Source organism: Doryrhamphus excisus, chromosome 3 (genome assembly GCF_030265055.1).
Source record: "Doryrhamphus excisus isolate RoL2022-K1 chromosome 3, RoL_Dexc_1.0, whole genome shotgun sequence".
Classification (NCBI taxonomy): Eukaryota; Metazoa; Chordata; class Actinopteri; order Syngnathiformes; family Syngnathidae; genus Doryrhamphus; species Doryrhamphus excisus.
In genome coordinates, this window is record NC_080468.1 from 12,464,260 (window position 1) to 12,490,238 (window position 25,979).

Here is a 25,979-nt window from a genome sequence, read left to right on the forward strand (position 1 = left end):
TCCAGTGTCAGAAAGCTTAGTCTTAGTCACAGATCATCGGTCTTCCAATAGACTAATGACATAAAACACTCAAGAATGACAAAGGGTGAAACATGGAGCTCATATTGCTTAATTGGTTAATTGGCTATGCTAGTGTTAGCATGCTAGCAATTGTAACATTAGCATACTAACACATAGCGTAATAGTGCTAAGTGTTTACAATATGTACTTTGTGTCAAGCTTCTAAAATGGCTAAAAAGCTACTATGCCAATGTTAGCATGCTAGCAATAGTAACATTAGCATACTAACACATAGCGTAAAAGTGCTAAGTGTTTACATTATATACTTTGTGTCTAGCTATGAAATTGGCTAAAAAGCTACTATGCCAATGTTAGCATGCTAGCAATTGTAACATTAGCATACCAACACATTGCGGACTAGTGCTAAGTGTTTTCAGTATATAGTTTGTGTCTAGCTATGAAAATGGCTAAAATGCTATTATGCCAAAGTTAGCATGCTCGCAATAGTAACATTAGCATACTAACACAGTGTAATAGTGCTAAGTGTTCACAGTATGTACTTTGTGTCTAGCTATGTAAATGGCTAAAATGCAACCATGCCAATGTTAGCATGCTAGCCATTGTAACATTAGCATACTAACACATAGCGTAATCGTGCTAAGTGTTTACAGTGTGTACTTCGTGTCTAGCTATGAAAATGGCTAAAATACTACCATGCCAATGTTAGCATGCTAGCAATTGTAACATTAGCATATTAACACATAGCATAATAGTGCTACGTGTTTATATACTTAATGTGTCTAGCTATGGTAATGGATGAAAATGCTACTATGCTAATTTTAGCATGCCAACAATTGTAACATTAGCATACTAACACATAGTATAATAGTGCTAAGTGTTTACAGTATGTACTTTGTGACTCGCTATGAAAATGGTTAAAATGCTACTATGCTAATGTTAGCATGCCAGCAATTGTAACATTAGCATACCAACACATAGCATAATAGTGCTAAGTGTTTATATACTTAATGTGTCTAGCTATGGTAATGGCTGAAAATGCTACTATGGTAATTTTAGCATGCCAGCAATTGTAACATTAGCATACTAACACATAGTATAATATTGCTTACAGTATGTACTTTGTGACTCACTATGAAAATGTCTAAAATGCTCCTATGCTAATGTTAGCTTGCTAGCTATTGTAATATTAGCATATTATGTTAGCTTGCTAGCAATTGTAACATTAGCATATTAACACACTACGTGTTTATATACTTAATGTGTCTAGCTATGGAAATGGCTGAAAATGCTACTATGCTAATGTTAAGCTAAGAGTGGACCCGACCTCCTAATAACTGCCACATCCATGCTCCAAATGTAGCAGCTCTAATCAAACAACAGGTCGTAAATGTGGACATACGGAATGCACAGCTTGCCCTGCAACCAAACTGTGAGACGCCGTCAACTAGAACCTCCTGATTCTTTAATTGATAACCTTAGTGAGGAACACTTCCACCAAATGGAAGTATGTGTAGCCAACTTCCAAAATCCATTTAACATCCTGAGAGACCGATTTAATCGGATGGGAAGGAAGTGTAATCAAGTTTGAGCTAAAATTGTGTCGGAAAAAAAAAAGTGTTTCTCTCGCCAATCACTTCAGTTAGTTCTGTCCCAAAGCCACTGGAGAGTCCATCTTATCTTTGTAAGCGTGTTTCTTAGAAAGGTTCCAGTCTCCCTGATATACGGTGGTGGGAAAAAACTGTTTGCCCACTTCCTGATTTCTTTTCCTTTAGCATGTTTGTCACAATTTAATGTTTCAGATCATCAAACAAATTTAAATATTAGTCAGTGACAACACAACTGAACAAAACAGTTTTTAAAAGAAACCTTTTATTATTATGGTAATGATTTTATTTCATTTGAACATGCATCAGATTACAATTGAATGCATCACATAATCAGTTCACAGTTCCACATGTTCAAAAGGAGTAGGAAGAAGCAAAGCTTATTAAATCCTACCCCTCCAACTGGTACTTTTACAATCAGTAACTGTTACATTTGTTCACTTCCTGCTTTCCTAATATAGTTTAAGTATTTTATTTCATTATATTTTATTTTATTTGGTTTTAATTAAATAATTAATTAGACTTGACTTACATAATCAGTTCACAGTTCCACATGTCCAAAAGGAGTAGGAAGAAGCAAAGCTTATTAAATCCTACCCCTCCATTTGGTACTTTTACAATCAGTAACTTACATTTGTTCACTTCCTGCTTTCCTAATATAGTTTAAGGTTTTTTTTCAATATTATTTTTGGCCCGTACCGAAGTACAAGGTGATATGACCATACAATTACATTACATTTGTTCACTTCCTGCTTTCATAATGCAATGTAATGTAATGTAATGTAATATAATATAAATAAAATGACATTGTCCTTCAAGTAGTATATTGTTTCATGATATACTTTTGACTCTCATTATTAGATATGATCGATATTGGCTTATCTTATTGATATCTTTTGATACCGTGATGCTACTGGATGCATTTCAATAATAAATAGTTTGTGCAAAAATAATACAAATACTGCAAAAAGCAACGGGAACTTGGGTATTTTCTTTTTTCATTGTTATTTTGCATACGGTTCCCGAGTGATTCCTGAGGTGTGATGTTAGATTGGAAGTACCGAAGGAAAACGCCTTACTCACCCATCGCATAACCAGTGTTTTACAGTCATTGCAAATTGCAAATGAGGTCTCACTCATGCAGAAACGCCAAAACCGATATGATATCTTATTTACCATGCCAATATCGGCTAAAATTATGGATGCCTATTGATCATCATTTTCACATTGACGCTGTTGCGCCTTGAATTTACTTCTCAGTAAAGCGTCTGTATTTTTGGGTAGTGAGCTGAGCATGCTTCGTGTGTAGATGTATGATAATTACTAATAGAGGTGACTTCAAAATTGAGATGTGCTCATTTGATGGCAGGCTGAGGGCCATTTATTCCCCCTCAATTATTCAAACTGATTAGAACGAATGAGAGCGCCCATATTTTAAAAACGTTGAATGGTGACATAATCTTTCTTTGAGGTGGAGGAAAAGATTGTGGTATTGTTGTACGAGTAAGGTACGATAAGAGTTTACTTTTTACTGCAGTAAAATACAATATTTCCTATGTGTATAAGTGACCCAGTAGCGCTAATTATAGCCTCTTGATTTGAAGCCATCTGACCTGAGACATGTTTGGACAGCTGTCGTCAGAATGCCATATACAGTATAGCTTCTAATTCCCTTTACGTTTGGCCCGATGGAAAAGTGGGACAGAAAGTTCTGAAAATATCAACCCCAATATTTCACTTTTATCTTGATATGATAAAGATGAACTTGAACATTCCAGAACAGTGCAAACCATATGGCACAAGTAACAAATATATAAAATGCTATAAAGGATTTAATCATCCCTCATTTATCACTGTTAATTGGTGAATTTCCGCAAAGTAGGATACAATATCAATAAATAGAATATTTTTGTAAAGCATAGAAAACCTGTTTATGACTTTGTAAATATGTTTGTTTACCATTAGCATAGCCCTATAGACATGAAACAAAACCCGTTTATCCACCTTTACATGCCTGTTATTCTTTGTTTACATCACATTGCATGACAGACGGCTGCTTTGTTTATAATCAACTTAACAAAGGGTTTCAAACTTTTTTCACAATGTCATGTTGGACATGCCACGGCTGACCGCATGCAGTGTTAAGGTAATGTCGTGTTTCATCTATGTAACATGGTCTTATTATTATTATTATTATTATTAAAAACATATTTATATGGGTTTTTTCAACCCGAACGCTCACTCCGAAAGACATTTATAGGTTTTTTATGTATTATTTTTACTTTTTTGAGGCAAAAAGAGGTGATGATGCAACTACACAGTAAAAGAGATCATGTTTGGTGAAGTGATAAGCTTTAAAAAATGGCCACAAGGTTGCAGAGGCGCAGTTTATAAGAGCTTAGCATGCACCTTTCCCTTGTAAAAAAGCTTTCCACAGCAACCAGGAAGTAAAAAAAAAAAAGTGCAGAGCTGTGCCGCCAAGCTGGAGGTTGCTGGTTCGATCCTCTGTCAAATTCTGTACTCCATCCTCACATTATTTGTAGCTGGGATGGCACTGAACTAGTCAGCAATGCTTCTACTCCATCAGGACAGGCTTCTTCCTCTTCGTTCTGTTCTCCTGTCGCTCACTGCTGGTAGGCAAACAACATTTCGGAGGGCATTAAGTCCACCCACACTGGTGCCAAACTACTTTATTGTATCAGCTTCTCCCGAGTCACACATTATGTCATGTTTTTAAATGACATCTGATGCATATTTTTCCCTTAAAATCTAGTTGCTATAATACAATATATTTCATAAACGTTTTTTTTTTGTTATTACCATGGTTTGCTTGGAGCAATCAAAGGATTAAACTCCTGACCCATAACATGATTCGCCAACGGTATCGGATAAAATGATACCGTCATCAAATGTGTTTCCTCCCAAATTTCCAACTGTAGCCCATACCTTGATTAACATAGTATCAAGATAACTGGGTCTTGCGTTAGTGTTATGGTCTGCATGAGTGCTGCCTGCATTGGGGGAATTACGGTTCATTGAGCTGATACACGAATTCCAACACAAATGAGTAGCAAGATAATTTGTAAATTGTCTACAGTCAAGCATGGTGGTGGCAGCATCACAATCTGGTAATGGTAATGGTAATGGTTTTATTTCAGTTGAACATGCATCAGATTACAATTGAATGCATCACATAATCAGTTCACAGTTCCACATGTCCAAAAGGAGTAGGAAGAAGCAAAGCTTATTAAATCCTACCCCTCCATCTGGTACTTATCAATCAGTAACTGTTACATTTGTTCACTTCCTGCTTTCCTAATATACTTTAAGTATTTTATTTTATTATACTTTATTTTATTATGTTTTATTTTGTTTTAATTAAATAATTAATTAAATTAATTTGACTTGACTTGATTTGACTTTACTTTACTTACATAATCAGTTCACAGTTCCACATGTCCAAAAGGAGTAGGAAGAAGCAAAGCTCATTAAATCCTACCCCTCCATCTGGTACTTTTACAGTCAGTAACTGTTACATTTGTTCACTTCCTGCTTTCCTAATATAGTTTAATTAATTATTTTTTATTTTTTATCACGTACCGAAGTACAAGTTGATATGACCATACATGAACATTACATACAATGTAATACAATGACCATACAATGACCCTCCATCTGGTACTTTTACAATCAGTAACTGTTACATTTGTTCACTTCCTGCTTTCCTAATGTAGTTTAAGTTTTTTTTTCATTATTTTTTAAATTTTTTGTCACGTACCAAAGTACGAGGTGATATGACCATCCAATGACATAATGGGTACCATAGTAAGTGTCAATATAGTGATATGTATAGCACATCATGACTGGTTCAAGACTCTTCATCCTTGTATTTAGCAAACATCAACTGCTTGTATTGTTTCTTGAATTGGCTCATCGTTGTGCATTGTTTGAGGGTCTTACTCAATCCATTCCATAGTTTGATTCCACATACTGAAATGCTATGGCTTTTTAACGTAGTCCTAGCATATAAGTGTTACAAATGTAGTTCTTCCCTGAGATCATATTTTTCCTCTCTTGTAGAGAAGTATTGGATGACATTTTTTAGCTAATTGGTTATTTTTAGCCTTATGCATTATTTTAGCTGTTTGAAGATGAACTATATCAGCAAGTTGAAGTATTTTTGATTTTAGAAATAAGGAGTTAGTATGTTCTCTGTAGGTGGCATTATGAATTATCCTTACTAACCTTTTTTGCAGTACATTTAGCGAGTGAAGATTGCTTTTATAGTTATTAGCCCATATTTCCACACAATAAGTAAGATATGGTAGAACCAGAGAGTAATAAAGAGTGTGGAGTGATTTCTGATTGAGAACAAATTTTGCTTTGTTCAATATTGAAATATTTCTAGCCACCTTTTGTTGTATATTTGTAATATGAGGTTTCCAGATCATACTTTCATCTATTGTGATGCCCAGAAATGTATTTTCCTTAACCCTTTCATTTGTATTTGGGTCTGCATAAGTGCCACTGACAATTGGGAGTTGCGGTTTGTTGAGGGAAACATGAATTCCTAGATATACAGTGACATTCCGAAGAAGAGCATGATCCATCCTCTTCGGAAACTGGGCAGTTTTCCAAACAAACAACAAGATAACAAACGTCTTGCCGAGGAAGCTGAAGAGTGATGGAGTGGATAAGTATGTCTCCAGACTCAATTGCTCACCTGTAGGGCGTCCTTAATCTATTTTTATAAACACACTGCTCCATATTGTGTAAAGACAGCCAGACGCTTCCAACATTGAGGTGAGGTGCTTTGAATTTATCAGCAAATATTGCCATATTTTAGATACGCAAAGTAGGATACAATATAAATAAATAGAATATTTTGTAAAGCATAGAAAACCTGTTTATCACTTTGTAAATATGTTTTTTTTTACCATTAGCATAGCCTTATAGACATGAAACCACACCCGTTTAGCCACCTTTACATGCCTGTTATTCTTTGTTTACATCACATTGCATGACAGACGGCTGCTTTATTTATAATCAACTTAACAAAGGGTTTCAAACTTTTTTTCACTATGTCATGTTGGACATGCCATGGCTGACCGCATGCAGTGTTAAGGTTATGTCGTGTTTCATCTATGTTACATGGTCTTATTATTATTATTATTATTATTATTATTATTAAAGACATATTTATATGTTTTTTTTTCAACCAGAACGCTCGCTCCCAAAGGCATTTATACGTTTTATAATAATTTTTTTACTTTTTTGAGGCAAAAACAGGTGATGATGCAACTGCACAGTAAAAGAGATCATGTTTGGTGCCGTTGTAATCTTTAAAAAACGGCCAAAAAGTGGCAGAGGCGCAACATTGAGGTGAGGTGCTTTGAATTTATCAGCAAATATTGCCATATTTTATATGTCCCAAGTTTGGTTTAGACATCTGTTGCTGCTGTGCTACTTCTTCCCCAGCTCCACTTTTGTATGTTTCTCTCCTGGAGATATCGAACATGTCCCCTGACGGTTCTGAATTGGAAACAGAGCAGTGGCCACACACATACTGTGTGTATTTCCTCCTGCTCTATTTTCCCTATTTGCCCTCAAAATAAACAACCATAAATTATTTGCTTTAGATCTAAAAGACCCAAAAAACGACCATTTTAAACTTTGCATAATATTAGTGTCTCGTTGATATTTTAAGTCTGACTCAAGAATAATTAATTCAGACAGAAAGGATTTGTCGACTCCTCCTCATCCTTGAAGCTGAGTACACTTGGTTTTCATTTCAGTTGTGTGACTTGTTTTTAATAGACTTGCTGGTTCAATCCTCAACCAATCCATTTTTACTTTGTACTGTTTGTTACTTTGTATCGGCTGTCGAGCGGTTAGGGCGCAGGCCTCACAGCAACGTAGGAGACCAGGGTTCAATTCCACCCTCAGTTTGCATGTTCTCAGCGTGCATGCGTGGGTTTTCTCCGAGTACTCCGGTTTCCTCCCACATTCCAAAAGACATGCTAGGTTACACTCTGATACTGTGAACATCCAGCAGCAACACAACAAAATTGTCCGTAAGTATGAATGTGAGTATCTTGTCTATATGTGCCCCGCAATTGACTGCCGACCAGTCCAGAGTGTACCTTAGCTGGGATAGGCTCCAGCATACCCCATGACACTAGGAGGATTAGGAAGTACTGACAATAAGATTATATCGACAAAAACATCAAGTTTTACTTCAAACTGAATTTGAGTGGGGGCTGCGGGCCTCACAGCTAGGAAACCCGAGTTCGATTCCACCCTCGGCCATCTCTGTGTGGAGTTTGCATGTTCTCCCCGTGCATGTGTGGGTTTTCTTCGGGTACTCCAGTTTCCTCCCACATTCTAAAAACATGCTAGGTTACACTCTGATACTGTGAACATCCAGCAGCAACACAACTAAATTGTCCGTAGGTATGATTGTGAGTGTCTTGTCTATATGTGCCCGCCCCGCAATTGACCAGTCCAGCGTGTACGCTGCAGCTCGCCCAAAGTCAGCTGGGATAGGCTCCAGCATACCCTGTGACACTAGGAGGACAAGGAAATACTGACAACAAGACTATGTCAACAAAACATCAAGTTTTACTTCAAACTGAATTTGAGTGGGGGCTGCAGGCCTCACAGCTAGGAAACCCGAGTTCGATTCCACCCTCGGCCATCTCTGTGTGGAGTTTGCATGTTCTCCCCGTGCATGGGTGGGTTTTCTCCGAGTACTCCGATTTCCTCCCACGTTCCAAAAACATGCTAGGTTAATTAGCGACTCCAAATTGTCCATAGGTATGAATGTGAGTGTGAATGGTTGTTTGTCTATATGTGCCCTGTGATTGGCTGGCCATCAGTCCAGGGTGTACTTCGCCTCTCGCCCGAAGACAGCTGGGATAGGCTCCAGCACCCCCACAACCCTCGTGAGGATAAGCGGTAGAAAATGCATCCCGTATTAATGGAAATTAATTAGATCTTTTTGCATCCTGCTTATTCTTTGTTGAGTAGTTTAACGGTCATCTCCCAACCTGCTGGTTCAATCCTCAAGTCTGTGAATAGAGTTCACTTTTCTAAGATTTGTCAACATTCGTTCCTGCATTACATTTCAGCGTCACACACAATTTCCCCACAAGGTAAAATCCCAAAGATCGACTGGTCGATCGCAATCGACAGGTAGGCGACCCCTGGACTCGGTATTCTTGCCCTGTGATTGACTGGTGACCAGTCAAGGGTGTTCTCTACCTCATAGCAGGAGTCAGCTGGGATTGGCTTTCACTCACCTATGACCCTGAACGGTATAAGGGGCGAGAAAATGAATCAATCAATCAATGGAATGCACACTGGGAAAGGCCATCTGGGTTTTACTATTCACTTGTATTTTTGTACATAAAGTACTATTTGATGAATCTTTGTGTGTGAATGTCTGAACAAAACCCCAAAGAATAATTACATTCAATTATATTTTTCCATGTCAAATGTCTAAAAAAAATATGAATAAAAATTATACCTGGACTTTTACACCTTTTTGCTCTTCTACTTTGGATGAAATATTCATGTGATAATTTATGTCTTGCTCGACTTTAATGTGCCCCTGCTGCAGCAAAGTGGTGCCACACTGGCATAATTAATAATTATCATGTGTTCAAAACCATATGGACCTGAATCCTCCTGCTCGGGTGGGTGAACTGGTGAGGATGTTTAAGGCAGTTTCAGGACAAACTGATTGATGGGATGTTTGCCCCCTGCTGCTTACTGATGAACCACAACTACATAACAAATGGTCTTACATTGTGGCCTTATGTGTGTGTGTGTGTGTGTGTTGTTGGGCTTGAGGGGATGACGGTTTTGGACCATATGGTACATGAATGTAGATAAAAAGGTGTGCGGTACAGGGTACTGTGAATTGGTTAAAGAAGTCCTCAAGAGGTTTTAGCTATTGTGTCCGTTGATCATTGTGTTTTAAGAAAGAAATTGCTGATTTTTGCACATTTCCTGATCAAATATAGGACAGACTGTTTTGGCCTAAGTGCACGAGCTGAGTGCACTGGATGGCCCGCCCATCGATATAATATTTGCTGACACATTTACCTGTATTACACGCCATGATTTTCCACTACCTAAAAATAACCACTTACCTAAAAATTTACTTGCATTACACGCCATGATTTTCTACTACCAAAAAATAACCACTTACCTAAAAATGTACTTGTATTACACGCCATGATTTTCTGCTACCTAAAAATAACCACTTACCTAAAAATTTACTTGTATTACGGGCCATGATTTTCTCCTACATAAAAATAACCACTTACCTAAAAATGTACTTGTATTACACGCCATGATTTTCTACTACCTAAAAATAACCACTTACATAAAAAAAATAAAAAAATAAAAATAAAAAAACAAATATAATAAAAAATAAAATATAAAAAAAATACATAAAAAAAATAAAAACTTAAACTATATTGGAAAGCAGGAAGTGAACAAATGTAACAGTTACTGATTATAATAGTACCAGATGGAGGGGTAGGATTTAATAAGCTTTGCTTCTTCCTACTCCTTTTGGACATGTGGAACTGTGAACTGATTATGTGATGCATTCAATTGTAATCTGATGCATGTTCAAATGAAATTAAACCATTACCATTACTACCCAAGTCTTTAATGTAAGTGTGCCGTCGTTATTCTTGCTAATCAGTCAAAAAATATAGATAAATGTCATACGCAGAGGTACTGTAGTACTCCACCTCATTGTAAAGGGGACATGCATGAGCTAGGAAGGTGCTTGTCGCAGCCGTCTTTCCATACAGAGAGTGTTTTTGTTTTTGATGTTTATTTATTGGGAACTAAACTGGCTAACTTTTCTAATGGGATGCCAGTTTCTGCACACATTGTAATGCCCGTGTTTGCGATTAAGGAAGATGTAGTCACCCATGCAATTCCATCCAAGATATTTTTATGACACTATTGTTTTGTTTACGCAGACTCTTATTGCTCTTATTTTGAAGAACGGTCACGGAAATATGTTCCGTGTGTGGATAATGTATATTCATGGTGCTAGGTTAAAAAATAAATGTGATTTTTGTATTTTTTCCATTCAGAACTTCCACACTTTAAAACCAGCATTTCAAGAAGTGCTGCAAACATTTGACAGACAAGTAATCACATGTCATAAATTTCTATTACACACTTTTTAGAGTGAAAGCTGATATATTAAAGGAAATATTGCATTATTATTAATTATTTTTATATATATATCATGGTTTAATGTGAATTTTTGGCACAATACACATTGATAATACTCCCAACATGGAGGATTTTTATCCAAGCTGAACAAAAGGTCCTCAAGAAGGAGTTATGTTGCAGCAACAACCAATTCAAGCAACCTTGTTATGGTTGGGTCGTAAAGAAATCAGATTTTTTTTCTCTCTTTTGAGACACTCAAAGCATCCGCAAACACCGAAGGTCCTAAAACATGATTGGCATCCATTCTGAAACCAAAACCCCAATAATTAGACGTCCCTTCAGTGTCATGAGTAGCCTGAACGTGTAGATTTGATGTCATGGTGACACTTTGAGCTCCAGACGTGATGGAGACTCAGCACCGTCAAAAGGCTTTGTTCAGCATTTTGTTTTATTCACTTCAGCAGCTTTTCCTGTCTCTCACTCACCGCTATTACCGACATGATCTGTTATTGATCCAAGGCCATTTAGTTAGTTGGACTAAAACTTTTTTCTATACAGCATATCATGCTCAGAAAAAAGCCTTCAAACTGTTCATTGATGTGACAACTCCCCCATAGATTTCTACCTTTTAATACATTCCCTTTTGATGTTGATGTTATTAAAAATTCAGACTTTGTCCGAAAAGTTTCGTTCCGATGTCAGTCAGGCGTGTCCTATGTTTTGCGAGAAAAGTTTCCGAGATAAATTTCTTTTTCCCCAGCAGAGAGTTCTTATTTTGGCATTTTTGGTGGTCCGAGAGAACATTAGTCCCAAGGGTTTTCATACCCCCCCCCCTCTTTTTAAATTTACAGTCCCTTTACAATTTCGGGATGTAGGAAAAGATTTTCGATCTGAAAATGCTCCAAAAGCAATCTACCCAGAATAAACATCCCTCAGGTGTGCAATTCAAAAGTCAATTTCATTTTGTGTGTGTGCAGTGCCGTTCCCTGAGGTCCTTAGAGTGCTGTAGTATAAAATCTAAATTAATTTCTGGTGACTTTATTTCGATATACAGTGAATATATATATATACATATATATTTATTTTATTTTTTTTTCACACACAAGCCAATGCTCCATTCACAACAAAGTGATCTCAACTCTGAGATTGAACTTCCTCCCTAGGATGTATTTTCTTGAATCTTTGCCTCAATAAAATGTACAATACCCTACACTTCCACTGCCAGGGATTGGGTATTTGGAAAATTAGGGAGTCTGAATCTTTCTAAAGGTATTTTTTTCCTGCACGCTACTAAGAGGAGATGTGTGGAAAGCCACAGCAGCTGAATGACTGCAGCAGACCCACATCAGGGCATCAATCATGTTTAATAGCCATCAACCGCAGAGCAACGGGTCAACTCAGGGGTTGGACTGCTGAGGTCAAACCAGGCGCCTAAAAGTGCTAAGCCCATGCCTTTTTTCACACTTGAAACGTTTACTGTACTTTTGTATGTGTAAGACACCCACATTTTCTACCGCTTATCCTCACAAGGGTCACAGGGGGGATGCTGGAGCCTATCCCAGCTGTCACACCCTGGACTGGTGGCCAGCCAATCACAGGGCACATATAGACAAACAACCATTCACACTCACATCCATACCTATGGACAATTTGGAGTCGCTAATTAACCTACCATGTTTTTTTTTTGGAATGTGGGAGGAAACCGGAGTACCCGGAGAAAACCCACGCATGCACGGGGAGAACATGCAAACTCTACACAGAGATGGCCCAGGGTGGAATTGAAATCGGGTCTCCTAGCTGTGAGGCCTGCAGCCCCCACTCAAATTCAGTTTGACGTAAAACTTGATGTTTTTGTTGACATAGTTTTGTTGTCAGTGTTACGGGGTATGCTGGAGCCTATCCCAGCTGACTTTGGGCTAGCTGCAGGGTACACACTGGACTGGTCGCCAGTCAGTTGCGGGGCACATATAGACAAACAACCATTCGCACTCACATTCATACCTACGGACAATTTAGTTGTGTTGCTGCTGGATGTTCATAGTATCAGAGTGTAACCTAGCATGTTTTTTTGGAATGTGGGAGGAAACCGGAGTACCCGGAGAAAACCCACGTATGCACAGGAAGAACACGCAAACTCTACACAGAGATGGACGTGGGTGGAATTGAACTCGGGTCTCCTTGCTGTGAGGCCTGCAGCCCCCACTCAAATTCAATTGGAAGTAAAACTTGATGTTTTTGTTGACATAGTTTTGTTGTCAGTGTTACGGGGTATGCTGGAGCCTATCCCAGCTGACTTCATGCGAGCTGCGGGGTACACGCTGGACTGGTCGCCAGTCAGTTGCGGGGCACATATAGACAAACAACCATTCACACTCACATTCATACCTATGGACAATTTAGTTGTGTTGCTGCTGGATGTTCACATTATCAGAATGTAACCTAGCATGTTTTTGGAATGTGGGAGGAAACCGGAGTACCCGGAGAAAACCCACGCATGCACGGGGAGAACATGCAAACTGAGGGTGGAATTGAACTTGTGTCTCCTAGCTGTGAGGCCTGCACGCAAACTGCTCGACAGCCAATGCAAAGAACAGTGCAAAGTAAAAATGGATTGGTTGAACAGTTACAGAAGGACTGAGGTTCGAACCAGCAACCACGATCGAATCCCAATATTAAGTCAGTATCTCATGCAGTGGATTTGAAATAAATAGTGTTTGTAGTGTTGGAGTAAAGCTGAAAACTTGTAGAAAACACACTCAAACATGGGTAGAACATGCAAACTCCTCACAGGAAGGCCTCCCCAGAGTGTGTATTGGAACCAGAGAGTGACAACTCCAAGACTCAACATCATTACCATCTGTACTACTGTCTTTTGCCAAGGATTAAAACTATTCCGAATCATTACCATGAGTTCTGCAGTTTAGACTTAATTTCCTCTTTTGCATGAACACCACATGCATTTGGCCCTTGGTGTTATTTCACTGTATTTCTGCATCGAGTTCTATTTGTGTGAGTTAGTGTGTGTGTGTGTGTGTGTGTGTGTGTGTGTGTGTGTGTGTGTGAGTTCGCACGCCTCAAGCAACTGTCAGCATTGAATTGCAAGTACAGCTGAATGGCATCAAGAGCAATTTCTCCCATTTACCCCTTGAAATAACCCATTTCATACACGGACTGACCCTTGACAATTGCTGCCATGTTTTTCCTTTTTTTTGTAATTTGGCTCACACGTTGGATGTCTTGTCTCAGTGACTACATTCTGCACCGCTTCCATCCTCGAGTTGAGAATGTCAGGATGATGAAAAGATGAAAAGTGCCATCATCATTGAAACACTTATTATATGCTAGGACTACGTTAAAAAGCCATAGCATTTCAGTATGTGGAATCAAACTATGGAATGGATTGAGTAAGACCCTCAAACAATGCACAACGATGAGCCAATTCAAGAAACAATACAAGCAGTTGATGTTTGCTAAATACAAGGATGAAGAGTCTTGAACCAGTCATGATGTGCTATACATATCACTATATTGACACTTACTATGGTACACATTATGTCACTGGATGGTCATATCACCTCGTCCTTTGGTACGTGACAAAAATAAAATAAAAAAAATAAAAACTTAAACTATATTAGGAAAGCAGGAAGTGAACAAATGTAACAGTTACTTATTGTAAAAGTACCAGATGGAGGGGTAGGATTTAATAAGCTTTGCTTCTTCCTACTCCTTTTGGACATGTGGAACTGTGAACTGATTATGTGATGCATTCAATTGCAATCTGAGAAAACCATTACCATTACCATTACCATGTATCTTGTGGTGTCAAAAGTTGCACATTCTAATGAATGGCGGGACACTTTTATCTGGTACTTGTCTAACTCCCCAGCTTACTGTTCCAATGCACTTTAATAACATGCACAACGTGTGAATGCAAATGATCATATAAGGAAAACCCAGTTGTGTGCATCAAGAGCTTTGCATAGATCTTCATAAGTTATCCTTCATGCTGGTTTATGTTCTCCCACCATTAGACACATATTCAATATGTCACATGCCGTACATGGCTTGTGGCATTTTAAACTTCCAGTGGAACGGATGTCAAATTTAAATACTTAAAATGAAAGTTGTTTTCTGCTGTGAAACTAAAAAGGAAAATCACTTCCAAAAATGTTCCTTCTCCCGATGTGCACTCTGAGTCGGTGTAGTCTTGCAAAACAGTCGAGGTTCAACTCTCTGTGGAGTTTCATGAGTGTTGACAGTGCCTTCCTGCAAAAACACGGTCTCGGTAGATACTAATTGCTTTAAATGATTGGGTTAAGGTCTCCTTTTTCCAAAGCGGCTTTGTGGATTTGAAACAATCAAGAAAGTACAAAGAGGAGCCTTTTTATTTTCTTAGATTTGATCACGTTTGAAGCTAAAATGTACAGAAAAAATATGTACATCTCCTTTACTACACAATTGTAGCGCTATAAAGTAATACTCATATACTCAATACTCAACTGCATTACAAAAACTGGTCCAAAAATCCTATACAATAACCGTGCAATAACTGTGCAATAAACCGTGCAATAACATGAGGCTCAATTAACATGTACACAGCTATAAATAGTTTTTTTTATATCTCGTGTTGTATTTGTAGTACCTTGATTTTGTACTTTCTCTACTCTTGTGTGCTTTTGGTACTCTGCTGTTGTGTTTATTTATTCATTCATTCATTTTCTACCGCTTATCTTCACAAGGGTCTTTGTCGTCTTGAGGTACACCCTGGACTGGTTGCCAGCCAATCACAGGGCACATATAGACAAACAACCATTCACACTCACATTCATACCTATGGACAATTTGGAGTCGATAATTAAGAACATGGGGGGAACATGCAAACTCCACACAGGGATGGCCGAGGGTGGAATCGAACTCGGGTCTCCTAGCTGTGTGGCTTGCAAGCTAACCACCTGCAGTGCAGCCCCCTGTTGTGTTTATTTATTGAATTTATTATTTTCTCTTATTATACGAGTGTAAATGTGACTATAGGGGTGTTAGTTCATGTCTACAGGTCTCTAATCATGTTGAAAACTGTATTTAGAAAGTTGTAAAAAGGTTTCTATGCTCTTTCTAGGGATTACTGTATAGGTTTTATAGAGTTTTGTGTATTATTGACGCATGACTCACTTGGAGTAAACATTCCCTCAGCATATGGCCAAAGGAAGAATCATTCCAATACAGAAATTCCTCACAACAGCTGTAACGTCTTCAACTGCACTCACTAGAGTGTTCATGTAAACAAGTGAGTCACAAAAGTAGCTCTTCCCTATACGTCTCACTTTTTTCCTCTTCTGGGAAATTTACTTCCCCACCTCTCAGGTCTCATTTCACTCTGCTACACACACACTCTTTTTTTAGGTTTCAAACATCCGATCTACTATATCGCACTCCCTGTGTTCTCTCGCTAGTTTACTCTTTTTGTTGTTCTCTGACCACTTGTGTTGTGCGCTTTTTGGTTCTAACCACCAGTCTAACGGTCTAATAGCCAGGCTGGGAGGAAGTCATGTGGTGCACAATGTTCACCAGCCTCCAAGGACCAAGGTGATTTTTTTCAGTCGCCATTCTGACAACCATCCAGCATCATAATTCACTGAATATTCACTGAGAACACTAGAGGGTATGTGAACGGTGAAACTCAGTAATGGTAATGGTTTTATTTCATTTGAACATGCATCAGATTACAATTGAATGCATCACATAATCAGTTCACAGTTCCAAATGTCCAAAAGGAGTAGGAAGAAGCAAAGCTTATTAAATCCTACCCCTCCATCTGGTACTTTTACAATCAGTAACTGTTACATTTGTTCACTTCCTGCTTTCCTAATATAGATTAAGTAGTTTATTTTATTCTATTTTATTTTATTTTAGTTTATTTTACTTTACTTTAGTTTAGTTTATTTTACTTTATTTTAGTTTATTTTAGTTACATAATCAGTTCACAGTTCCACATGTCCAAAAGGAGCAGGAAGAAGCAAAGCTTATTAAATCCTACCCCTCCATCTGGTACTTTTACAATTAGTAACTGTTACATTTGTTCACTTCCTGCTTTCCTAAAAAAGTTTTTGTCACGTACCGAAGTACGAGGTGATATGACCATCCAATGACATAATGGGTACCATAGTAAGTGTCAATATAGTGATATGTATAGCACATCATGACTGGTTCAAGGCTCTTCATCCTTGTATTTCGCATTTAGCATCAACTGCTTGTATTGTTTCTTGAATTGGCTCATCGTTGTGCATTGTTTGAGGTCAAAAAGGCTCACGACAGGACTGATGGAAGATACCCAGATACTCCGGATACTTTATTTTCAGTCATGGGTGTCAAATATATTTTATTTTACAGTGTATGGAAGTCGCTCAAGTCAGTCTGGTGAGTCCGTGCAAAAGGTTTACTGTGTCATCTAGAAGTAGCCAGGGTCATTTTCTCCCCCAAAGGGTAAAAAAATAAACAACTCACACAAATCAACATTGTTGCTATGCTATTGTTTATGTGCTTTGGGCTGTAACGACTTTGTAATGACTTGGTGTGTGGCCAGTGCAGAGCCCACGGAGGGCCAAAGTATTGATTGCTTGCTGGAGAGAAGCCAGTTTGTATGTTTGTACTTATTGCTAATGAATGTGTAGCTAATCCTCAAAGGTTGAATCGAGGGAACGGGACGTCTCTTGTACTTGAAGACCAAGCACAGTTACAACAGTTTGTTTTACGTGCGCCATATTGCAAGCGGGCGAACACGAAACAAAGCAAAATGTTAACCACAAACACTCTAACCGGGGCGGATGTTAACCAAGGTGCCAGTGTACATTTCTTAATGACACACCTGAAGTTGTGTCTGATAGGATGATTTGGGAGAACATGCAAACTCCGCACATGGATGTCCGAGGGCGGAATCGAACTTGTGTCTCCTAGCTGTGTGGCCTGCGCGCTAACCAATCGACCGCCATGCAGCTCCCTGTTGTGTTTATTAATGTCTAAAATTGATTATTTTCTCTTATTAAACAAGTATAAAGGTGACTATAGGGGTGTTAGTTCATGTCTACATGTCTCTAATAATGTTAAAAACTGTAACCAAAAAACACTCTAACCGGGGCGGATGTTAACCAAGGTGCCAGTGTACATTTCTGTAGTATTATATTGTAATAATATGAATGACACACTTGAAGTTGTGTCTGATAGGATGATTTGGGAGAACATGCAAACTCCGCAAATGGATGTCCGAGGGCGGAATCGAACTTGTGTCTCCTAGCTGTGTGGCCTGCGCGCTAACCAATCGACCGCCATGCAGTCCCCTGTTGTGTTTATTAATGTCTAAAATTGATTATATTCTTCTGCTTCTCGGTGAGCTCAACTGATTACTATCACTTGCTGTATAGTCTCTGATGAAATTATGCGTGCAGCAGCAGGATGAGAAAATAATGCTAATACCAAACTTTGGTGTCACTATTGTAGACTTTAAATTGCAAGATAGATATATATATATTTTTATGAATATTTCATATATAGTATGGGCAGCAACACAAAGCAATCATCAATATATTGAACAAAGCGAGTCACGCTCAAGCTATTTTGTTTGGAAAATTTGAGCCAATACAGATTCATTATCTAACATGCGTTGTTGCTGAGGCAAGCAGGTAAAAAGTTTTAGTCTGTAAAGCTTTCAAACCTTGAAGCTCTATTTGGAAAATATATACATTGGACTGACGGAGTCTCCACAGCGGATCTTTTTTTGATCCGCATACTGAATTTTTGAATAGAATAGCCCTTTACATTAATGTTTTTTAAATTTATTTTTATTTATCATCTATTTATCTATTCATTTTATCTATTTGTTTTTTGTCAAAATAAACTCAACAGGAAATAAAGTTGTAATTTTTGAAAAATTTGTTTGCTGAAAAAGTTGAAAAATCACGAGAATAAAGTTAAAATATGGAACTAAAGTCATAATTATAATAAGAAAATTTACAAGAATAAAGTCTAAATATTTACAATATTTATATATTCATAAGAAATTGTAGTTTCACAAGAATAAAGTCAAAATATTCATGGAAAAAGTCGTACTCATGAGCAAAAAGTTGTAATTTTTATTATGGTCATAGTTGATTTTATTATGAAAAACCGTGTAATTTTAGTAGCATAGAGTTGAAATATTAAACAAAAATCTGTTATCTTTCAAAAGTCTGTAGTATGAAAAAAAACCAACATCCAAAATTAAAAAGTCTGAGATGCAGTTTTTTCTCATTAAAATAAACAAAACGGCAAATAAAGTTGTAATTTTTGAAAAATGTGTTTGCTGAAAGAGTTGAAATATCACGAGAATAAAGTTAAAATATGGAACTAAAGTCATAATTATAAGAAGAACATTTACAAGAATAAAGTCAAAATATTTATATATTAATAAAAAAAATTGTAGTTTCACAAGAATAAAGGCAAAATATTCATGGAAAAAGTCATACTCGAAAAAAAAAGAATAAAGTCAAAATATGTATATATTAATAAAAAAATTGTAGTTTCACAAGAATAAAGTCAAAATAATCATGGAAAAAGTCGTACATGTGAACAAAAAGTTGTCATTTTAAGATTTTATTATGAAAAATCATCTACTTTTAGTAGCATAGAATTGAAATATTTAAGAAAAATATGTTATCTTTAAAAGGTTTGTGGTATAAGAAACAAAACAAAATAACATGCGTTGTTGCTGAGGCAAGCAGGTAAAAAGTTTTAGTCTGTAAAGCTTTCAAACCTTGAAACTCTATTTGGAAAATATACACATTGAATCATTTTTTTTTTCCATCCAACACTTACTTTCTCCATTAAAATCTTAAATTCGATGTTGCACAGCCGCTCTTTGAGACAGCCTGCTTTTGTGTTGGTTTCTGCTGTGGTGACAATTCACATTTTTAATGGAAGGCACCCAGAATAACTCTTTGGAAACGACATCCGCGTCTTCAATGACGTGTTCACCGGTTCTGTGCATTAACGTTAAAAGCCTTGAAAAGCAGATCTGGTAGTTACTGTATACTACTTTTCTTATGAAAACAAGGCATGAGAACTGCGTCACTGAGCCTGCATCAATCACCGAACATTATGTGCAGAACTTTTTGCGTCTGTCAATCGGTGAGAGGACTCGACTGGATAGTAAGTAAACGCATCATCAATACAGTCACTTCCTGCTCTTTTCCTTTGGGTGTTTGTTTGTGAGGCGTGGCTGATGTTGGACGCTACTTGATTTGTGGTTACGTCTGTGCGCCTGTACGTTCATTAAAAAACGTAAGTTTGACCCATAAACACAAGACTCCCTCAAAAAATAAACATAGTTAGAAAGCTGAAAACCTTTTAGAGCCCTCAAACCATGAAATAACACCCCTATAGTCACCTTAGGACTTCTATCCATAATTATTCTATACAACTTATTTTCACAGTGGTCACGGGGGGTGCTGGAGCCTATCCCAGCTGTCTTCGGGAAAGAGGCGGGGAACACCCTGGACTGGTCGCTAGCCAAACACAGGGCATATATAGACAAACAACCATTCACACTCACAATTTGGAGTCGCCAATTAACCTAACATAAAGAAAGAAAATAAAATGAAATAATAAAGAAAATAAAAATTCAATAAAGAAAAATATGTTATTTTTCAAAAGTTTGTAGTATGAGAAATAAAACAAAATACTGCCATTTTTTAAATTTATGTAAATTTATGTAAAAAAATTTTTTTTTTTTTTACATTAAAATAAACAAAACGGCAAATAAAGTTGTAATTTTTGAAACATTTGTTTGCTGAAAAAGTTGAAATATCACAAGAATAAAGTCAAAATATTTATGGAAAAAGTCGTACTCATGAGCAAAAAGTTGTAATTTAAAGATTTTATGATGAAATATCATGTAATTGTAGTAGGATAGAATTGAAATATTAAAGAAAAATATGTTATTTTTCAAAAGTTTGTAGTATGAGAAATAAAACAAAATAATGCCATTTTTTAACAACGAAATTGGAGGGAAATTTATGTAAAAAGAAATAATCAAAAATAAAAAAGCTGAGATGCAGTTTTTTTTCTTGATATACTGTACCAAACTTTTATGTCACTATTGTATACTTTAATTTGCTTAGATATATATATATATATATATTTATCAATATGGCATATATATGTGCAGCAACGCAACACAATCATCAATATATTGAACAAAGCAAGTCACAGATTCATTTTTAACAACTAGATTTGAGGGAAATTATGTAAAAAAAAATATATATACAGTGAAGAAAATAAGTATTTGAACACCCTGCTATTTTGCTATTTCTCCCACTTAGAAATCATGGAGGGGTCTGAAATTTTCATCGTAGGTGCATGTCCACTGTGAGAGAGATAAACTAAAAAGAAAAATCCAGAAATCACAATGCATGATTTTTTAACAATTTATTTGTGTGATACAGCTGCAAATAAGTATTTGAACACCTGTGTATCATCTAGAATTCTGACCCTGAAAGACCTGTTAGTCTGCCCATTAGAAGTCCACCTGCACTCCATGTATCATCCTGAATCAGATGCACCTGTTTGAGGTCGTTAGCTGCATAAAGACACCTGTCCACCCCATACAATCAGTAAGACTTTAACTTGTAACATGGCGAAGACCAAAGAGCTGTCCAAAGACACCAGAGACAAAATTGTACACCTCCACAAGGCTGGAAAGGGCTACGGAGCAATTACCAAGCAGCTTGGTGAAAAAAGGTCCACTGTTGGAGCTATCATTAGAAAATGGAAGAAGCTAAACATGACGGTCAATCTCAATCGGAGTGGAGCCCCATGCAAGATATCACCTCGTGGGGTCTCAATGATTCTAAGAAAGGTGAGGAATCAGCCCAGAACTACACGACAGGACTTGGTCAATGACCTGAAAAGAGCTGGGACCACCGTTTCCAAGGTTACTGTAGGTAATACACTAAGACGTCATGATGTGAAATCATGCATGGCACGAAAGGTTCCCCTGCTTAAACCAGCACATGTCAAGGCCCGTCTTAAGTTTGCATATGACCATTTGGATGATACAGAGGAGTCATGGGAGAAAGTTTTATGGTCAGATGAGACCAAAATAGAACTTTTTGGTCATAATTCCAATAAGCGTGTTTGGAGGAAGAAGAATGAAGAGTACAATCCGAAGAACACCATCCCTACTGTGAAGCATGGGGGTGGTAGCATCATGCTTTGGGGGTGTTTTTCTGCACATGGGACAGGACGAGTGCACTGCATTAAAGAGAGGATGACTGGGGCCGTGTATTGTGAGATTTTGGGGAACAACCTCCTTCCCTCTGTCAGAGCATTGAAGATGGGTCGTGGCTGGGTCTTCCAACACGACAACGACCCGAAGCACACAGCCAGGAAAACCAAGGAGTGGCTCCGTAAGAAGCATATCAAGGTTCTAGCATGGCCCAGCCAGTCTCCAGACCTGAACCCAATCGAAAATCTTTGGAGGGAGCTCAAACTCCGTGTTTCTCAGCGACAGCCCAGAAACCTGACTGATCTAGAGAAGATCTGTGTGGAGGAGTGGGCCAAGATCCCTCCTGCAGTGTGTGCAAACCTGGTGAAAAACTACAGGAAACGTTTGACCTCTGTAATAGCAAACAAAGGCTACTGTACCAAATATTAACATTCATTTTCTCAGGTGTTCAAATACTTATTAGCAGCTGTATCACACAAATAAATTGTTAAAAAAATCATGCATTGTGATTTCTGGATTTTTCTTTTTAGTTTATCTCTCTCACAGTGGACATGCACCTACGATGAAAATTTCAGACCCCTCCATGATTTCTAAGTGGGAGAAATAGCAAAATAGCAGGGTGTTCAAATACTTATTTTCTTCACTGTATACCGTATACCGAGACAAAAAAGCTTTTGTCCTCTGGTAAAAAATACGTAGTAATTTTTAGTAGTTTACTTTTTTTTGTGTTAGTCTGTTATTTAAATGCAACACTGTTATGTTTAAAAAAAAATTAATAATATATATATATATATATATATATATATATATATATTTTTTTTTTATATAATATTTATATATTGATAAAAAAAATTGTTGTTTCACAAGAATAAAGCCAAAATATTCATGGAAAAAGCTGTACTCATGAGCAAAAAGTTGTAATTTTATGATGAAAAATCGTGTAATTTTAGTAGTATAAAGTTAAAATATTAAAGAAAAATATGTTATCTTTCAAAAGTTTGTAGTATGAGAAACAAAACAAAATAATGCAATTTTTTAACAACTAAATTGGAGGGAAATGTATGTAAAAAAAAAATTATGACACTGCCTAGTGCCGTCATGTCCATATTCCAATACGGAATATTTATTTCCCGATTCCTGGCTTTGTTTAGTTTATAGGCGGAGCCTTTGAGTCTTGTATGAAAGTCATTTTCAGACGGCAGCAGCACGGACTAATGTTCCGTCTCAATAACTGACAGACCGCCAGGGACTCAAAAGGAGACAATGCGCCTTCTGTCGAGGCAGGAGCTTGTTAGCCATTGGATATTTAATATATTCAATCAGCGGTCGGGGTTTTTTTGTGAAGGTATCCTCTCCAGACCTTTCTGCCTATCTTCTATACAACATGATGACTATGAACAGGTTTACTGTTTCCGGGTAAACATTTTGACACAAAGTCCTCACAATAAACAATAACAATATTAACAATTTGGCGCATGGTGTTTTGCATATGATATGTTTCCTCATTAGGGATGACGATTAATAAGCACCAGCCTCTGATTGTAGCGCCCATTTCATTAGTCTGTGTTGTCTACCATTTCATGTATTTAATCAGATTGCAGATATTTCAATCTAGTCCAATAATCCGCTTTAAGTATGCACATGATTTGTGGAATTTTTATTTTGCGATGTTTTTGGTATTTATGATCTTGGTGTGTGTGTGTGATGTTGACCATGCATATTTTAAATGAGTTGATTTTGCCTCTGCAACATATTCTCCATATGATAATTTGGATAGGACTGATATAGAGTCTCTAATGTCATTTATCATATTTGTAGCAGTTGCATAAAAACATGCAGTAGTTGGGACTTTTGTCTCCAACTGCTCACAACAACATTTTCCAAAACCGACTCTCGACTTTTCACCGCTAATATACAAGTTTTAACAGTTGCTACCTGTTTTTGGAGTGAGAGGAACAAAATAGGTGATGATGCAACTGCACAACAGAAGAGCTCATGTTTGATGAAGTTATAAAAAAAATGGCAGAAGTGCATTTAAAAAAAATCCCCCCACAAGCTGTCATTTTTCCAATCTGTTGGTGTTACATTTGTTCACTTCCTGTATTCCAAATGTATTTATTTTTACACATACAATTTTTTTCCCACTGTAACAATAATAAACATAGACAGAACCATCAAAACGGGCGGCACGGCGGTCTCGTGGTTAGCGCGCAGCTAGGAGGACCGGGGTTCGATTCCACCCTTGGCTATCTCTGTGTGGAGTTTGCATGTTCTCCCCGTGCATGCGTGGGTTTTCTCCGGGTACTCCGGTTTCCTCCCGCATTCCAAAAAAACATGCTAGGTTAATTGGCGACTCCAAATTGTCCATAGGTATGAATGTGAGTGTGAATGGTTGTTTGTCTATATGTGCCTTGTGATTGGCTGGCCACCAGTCCAGGGTGTACCCCGAATCTGTCCCAAAGACAGCTGGGATAGGCTCCAGCACCCCCGCGACCCTCGTGAGGAAAAAGCGGTAGAAAATGAATGAATGAATTATTATGTAACCTTTTTTATCTATTAAGATATTTATTACTATTTTGATGTCTGCATCTATTTGTATTTACTGTTACGTGTTTTTTCTACTGTTACTATCAGCATGAGGATCAAGGACAATCTACGTATTATCATCAAAGCATGGTTTTAATATGACCATTTCGTCTCATTTCCTGTATAAAAAGGAAAGTGAAGCAGTGAAGCGATGCTCCTCATGGGTGCAATGCATAAATATTAATGTTTGTACTCCTTTTTATATAAATTTTCATTAAATTCAAGGTTTTTTTTTGTTATTTACTGTGAAATGTGAGTTTATTTTGTCTCAGTCCCGAGAGCACGATAACACCGCACAGCGTATTCAATCCTGTCATTTTCTTTGTGGGATGTCTCTTCCTTTCACCTCGTCGATAGTCAAGGTCTTCTTGTTGATGTTTCTCCCAATCCTAACATTCCCATTCTCCCTCCCCCATACCGGCGTCTAGGTCTGAAAACATTGTCATCATGGGAGATCGTTAGCTCATGAAAACCCGATTTCTCCACCTAACTCCCCAAACTCACTTTCTCTTCTCCATCCTGTTGTCTCCACAGGTGAGTGGGATCAATGTATCGATGAGCAGGAGGCGGGAGCAGCGTGTCTTGTTCATGGTGGTGGTTATGATAGGCTGCTACCTGCTGTGCTGGCTGCCTTACGGCATCATGGCGCTGCTGGCCACCTTCGGACCGCCGGACTTGGTCACACCCGAAGCCAGCATCATTCCTTCTGTCCTGGCCAAGACGAGTACGGTCATCAACCCCGTTATTTACGTCTTCATGAATAAACAGGTGAGGGAGGTCCGGGGGTGGGTCACTGTTTGTTATTTTGAGGACAGGATTATTTTTAGGTTATTTAATCTATAGATTTTAGTCAGGGATTTATATAACAAGAGTATTGCATGTCGCTTTTACAATTAGTAACTGTTACATTTGTTCACTTCCTGCTTTCCTAATATTAATAATATTATATTACTAAATTTATATTATTATTTTATTTAATAATATTATTAAATAAAATAATTAAATATATAATATTATTATATATTATAGTGACTTATTATAAATTATAATATTAATAATATATTACTAAATGTATATTATTATTTTATTTATTTGTTATAATTTTAAATATTATATTATTTATTTATTTATTATTAAATAATACTAAATAAAACAATTCAATATATAATATTAATATTATTTATAATATTAATTTTTATTTTTTTATTATTTTTTTGTTATTTTATTTATTTTTAATTTTCTCGTCCCTGACCCGGAGATGGCACTCCATCCTTTGAACCATGGACTCGGACTTGATCGCGGCTCGA

The 25,979-nt window shown here is 37.3% G+C and overlaps 1 protein-coding gene across 4 annotated transcripts in view; it reads left to right on the forward strand.

The window, feature by feature from the left end:
* Nucleotides 1-25,979, forward strand: part of LOC131125769 (vertebrate ancient opsin-like) — a 63,407-nt gene that overhangs the window by 22,431 nt on the left and 14,997 nt on the right. For all 4 annotated transcript variants that reach the window (XM_058067629.1, XM_058067627.1, XM_058067628.1 and 1 more), the window contains one exon: nt 25,207-25,440. In XM_058067629.1, coding sequence (XP_057923612.1) covers nt 25,207-25,440 — 234 coding nt within the window. The remainder of the gene's footprint in view (nt 1-25,206; nt 25,441-25,979) is intronic.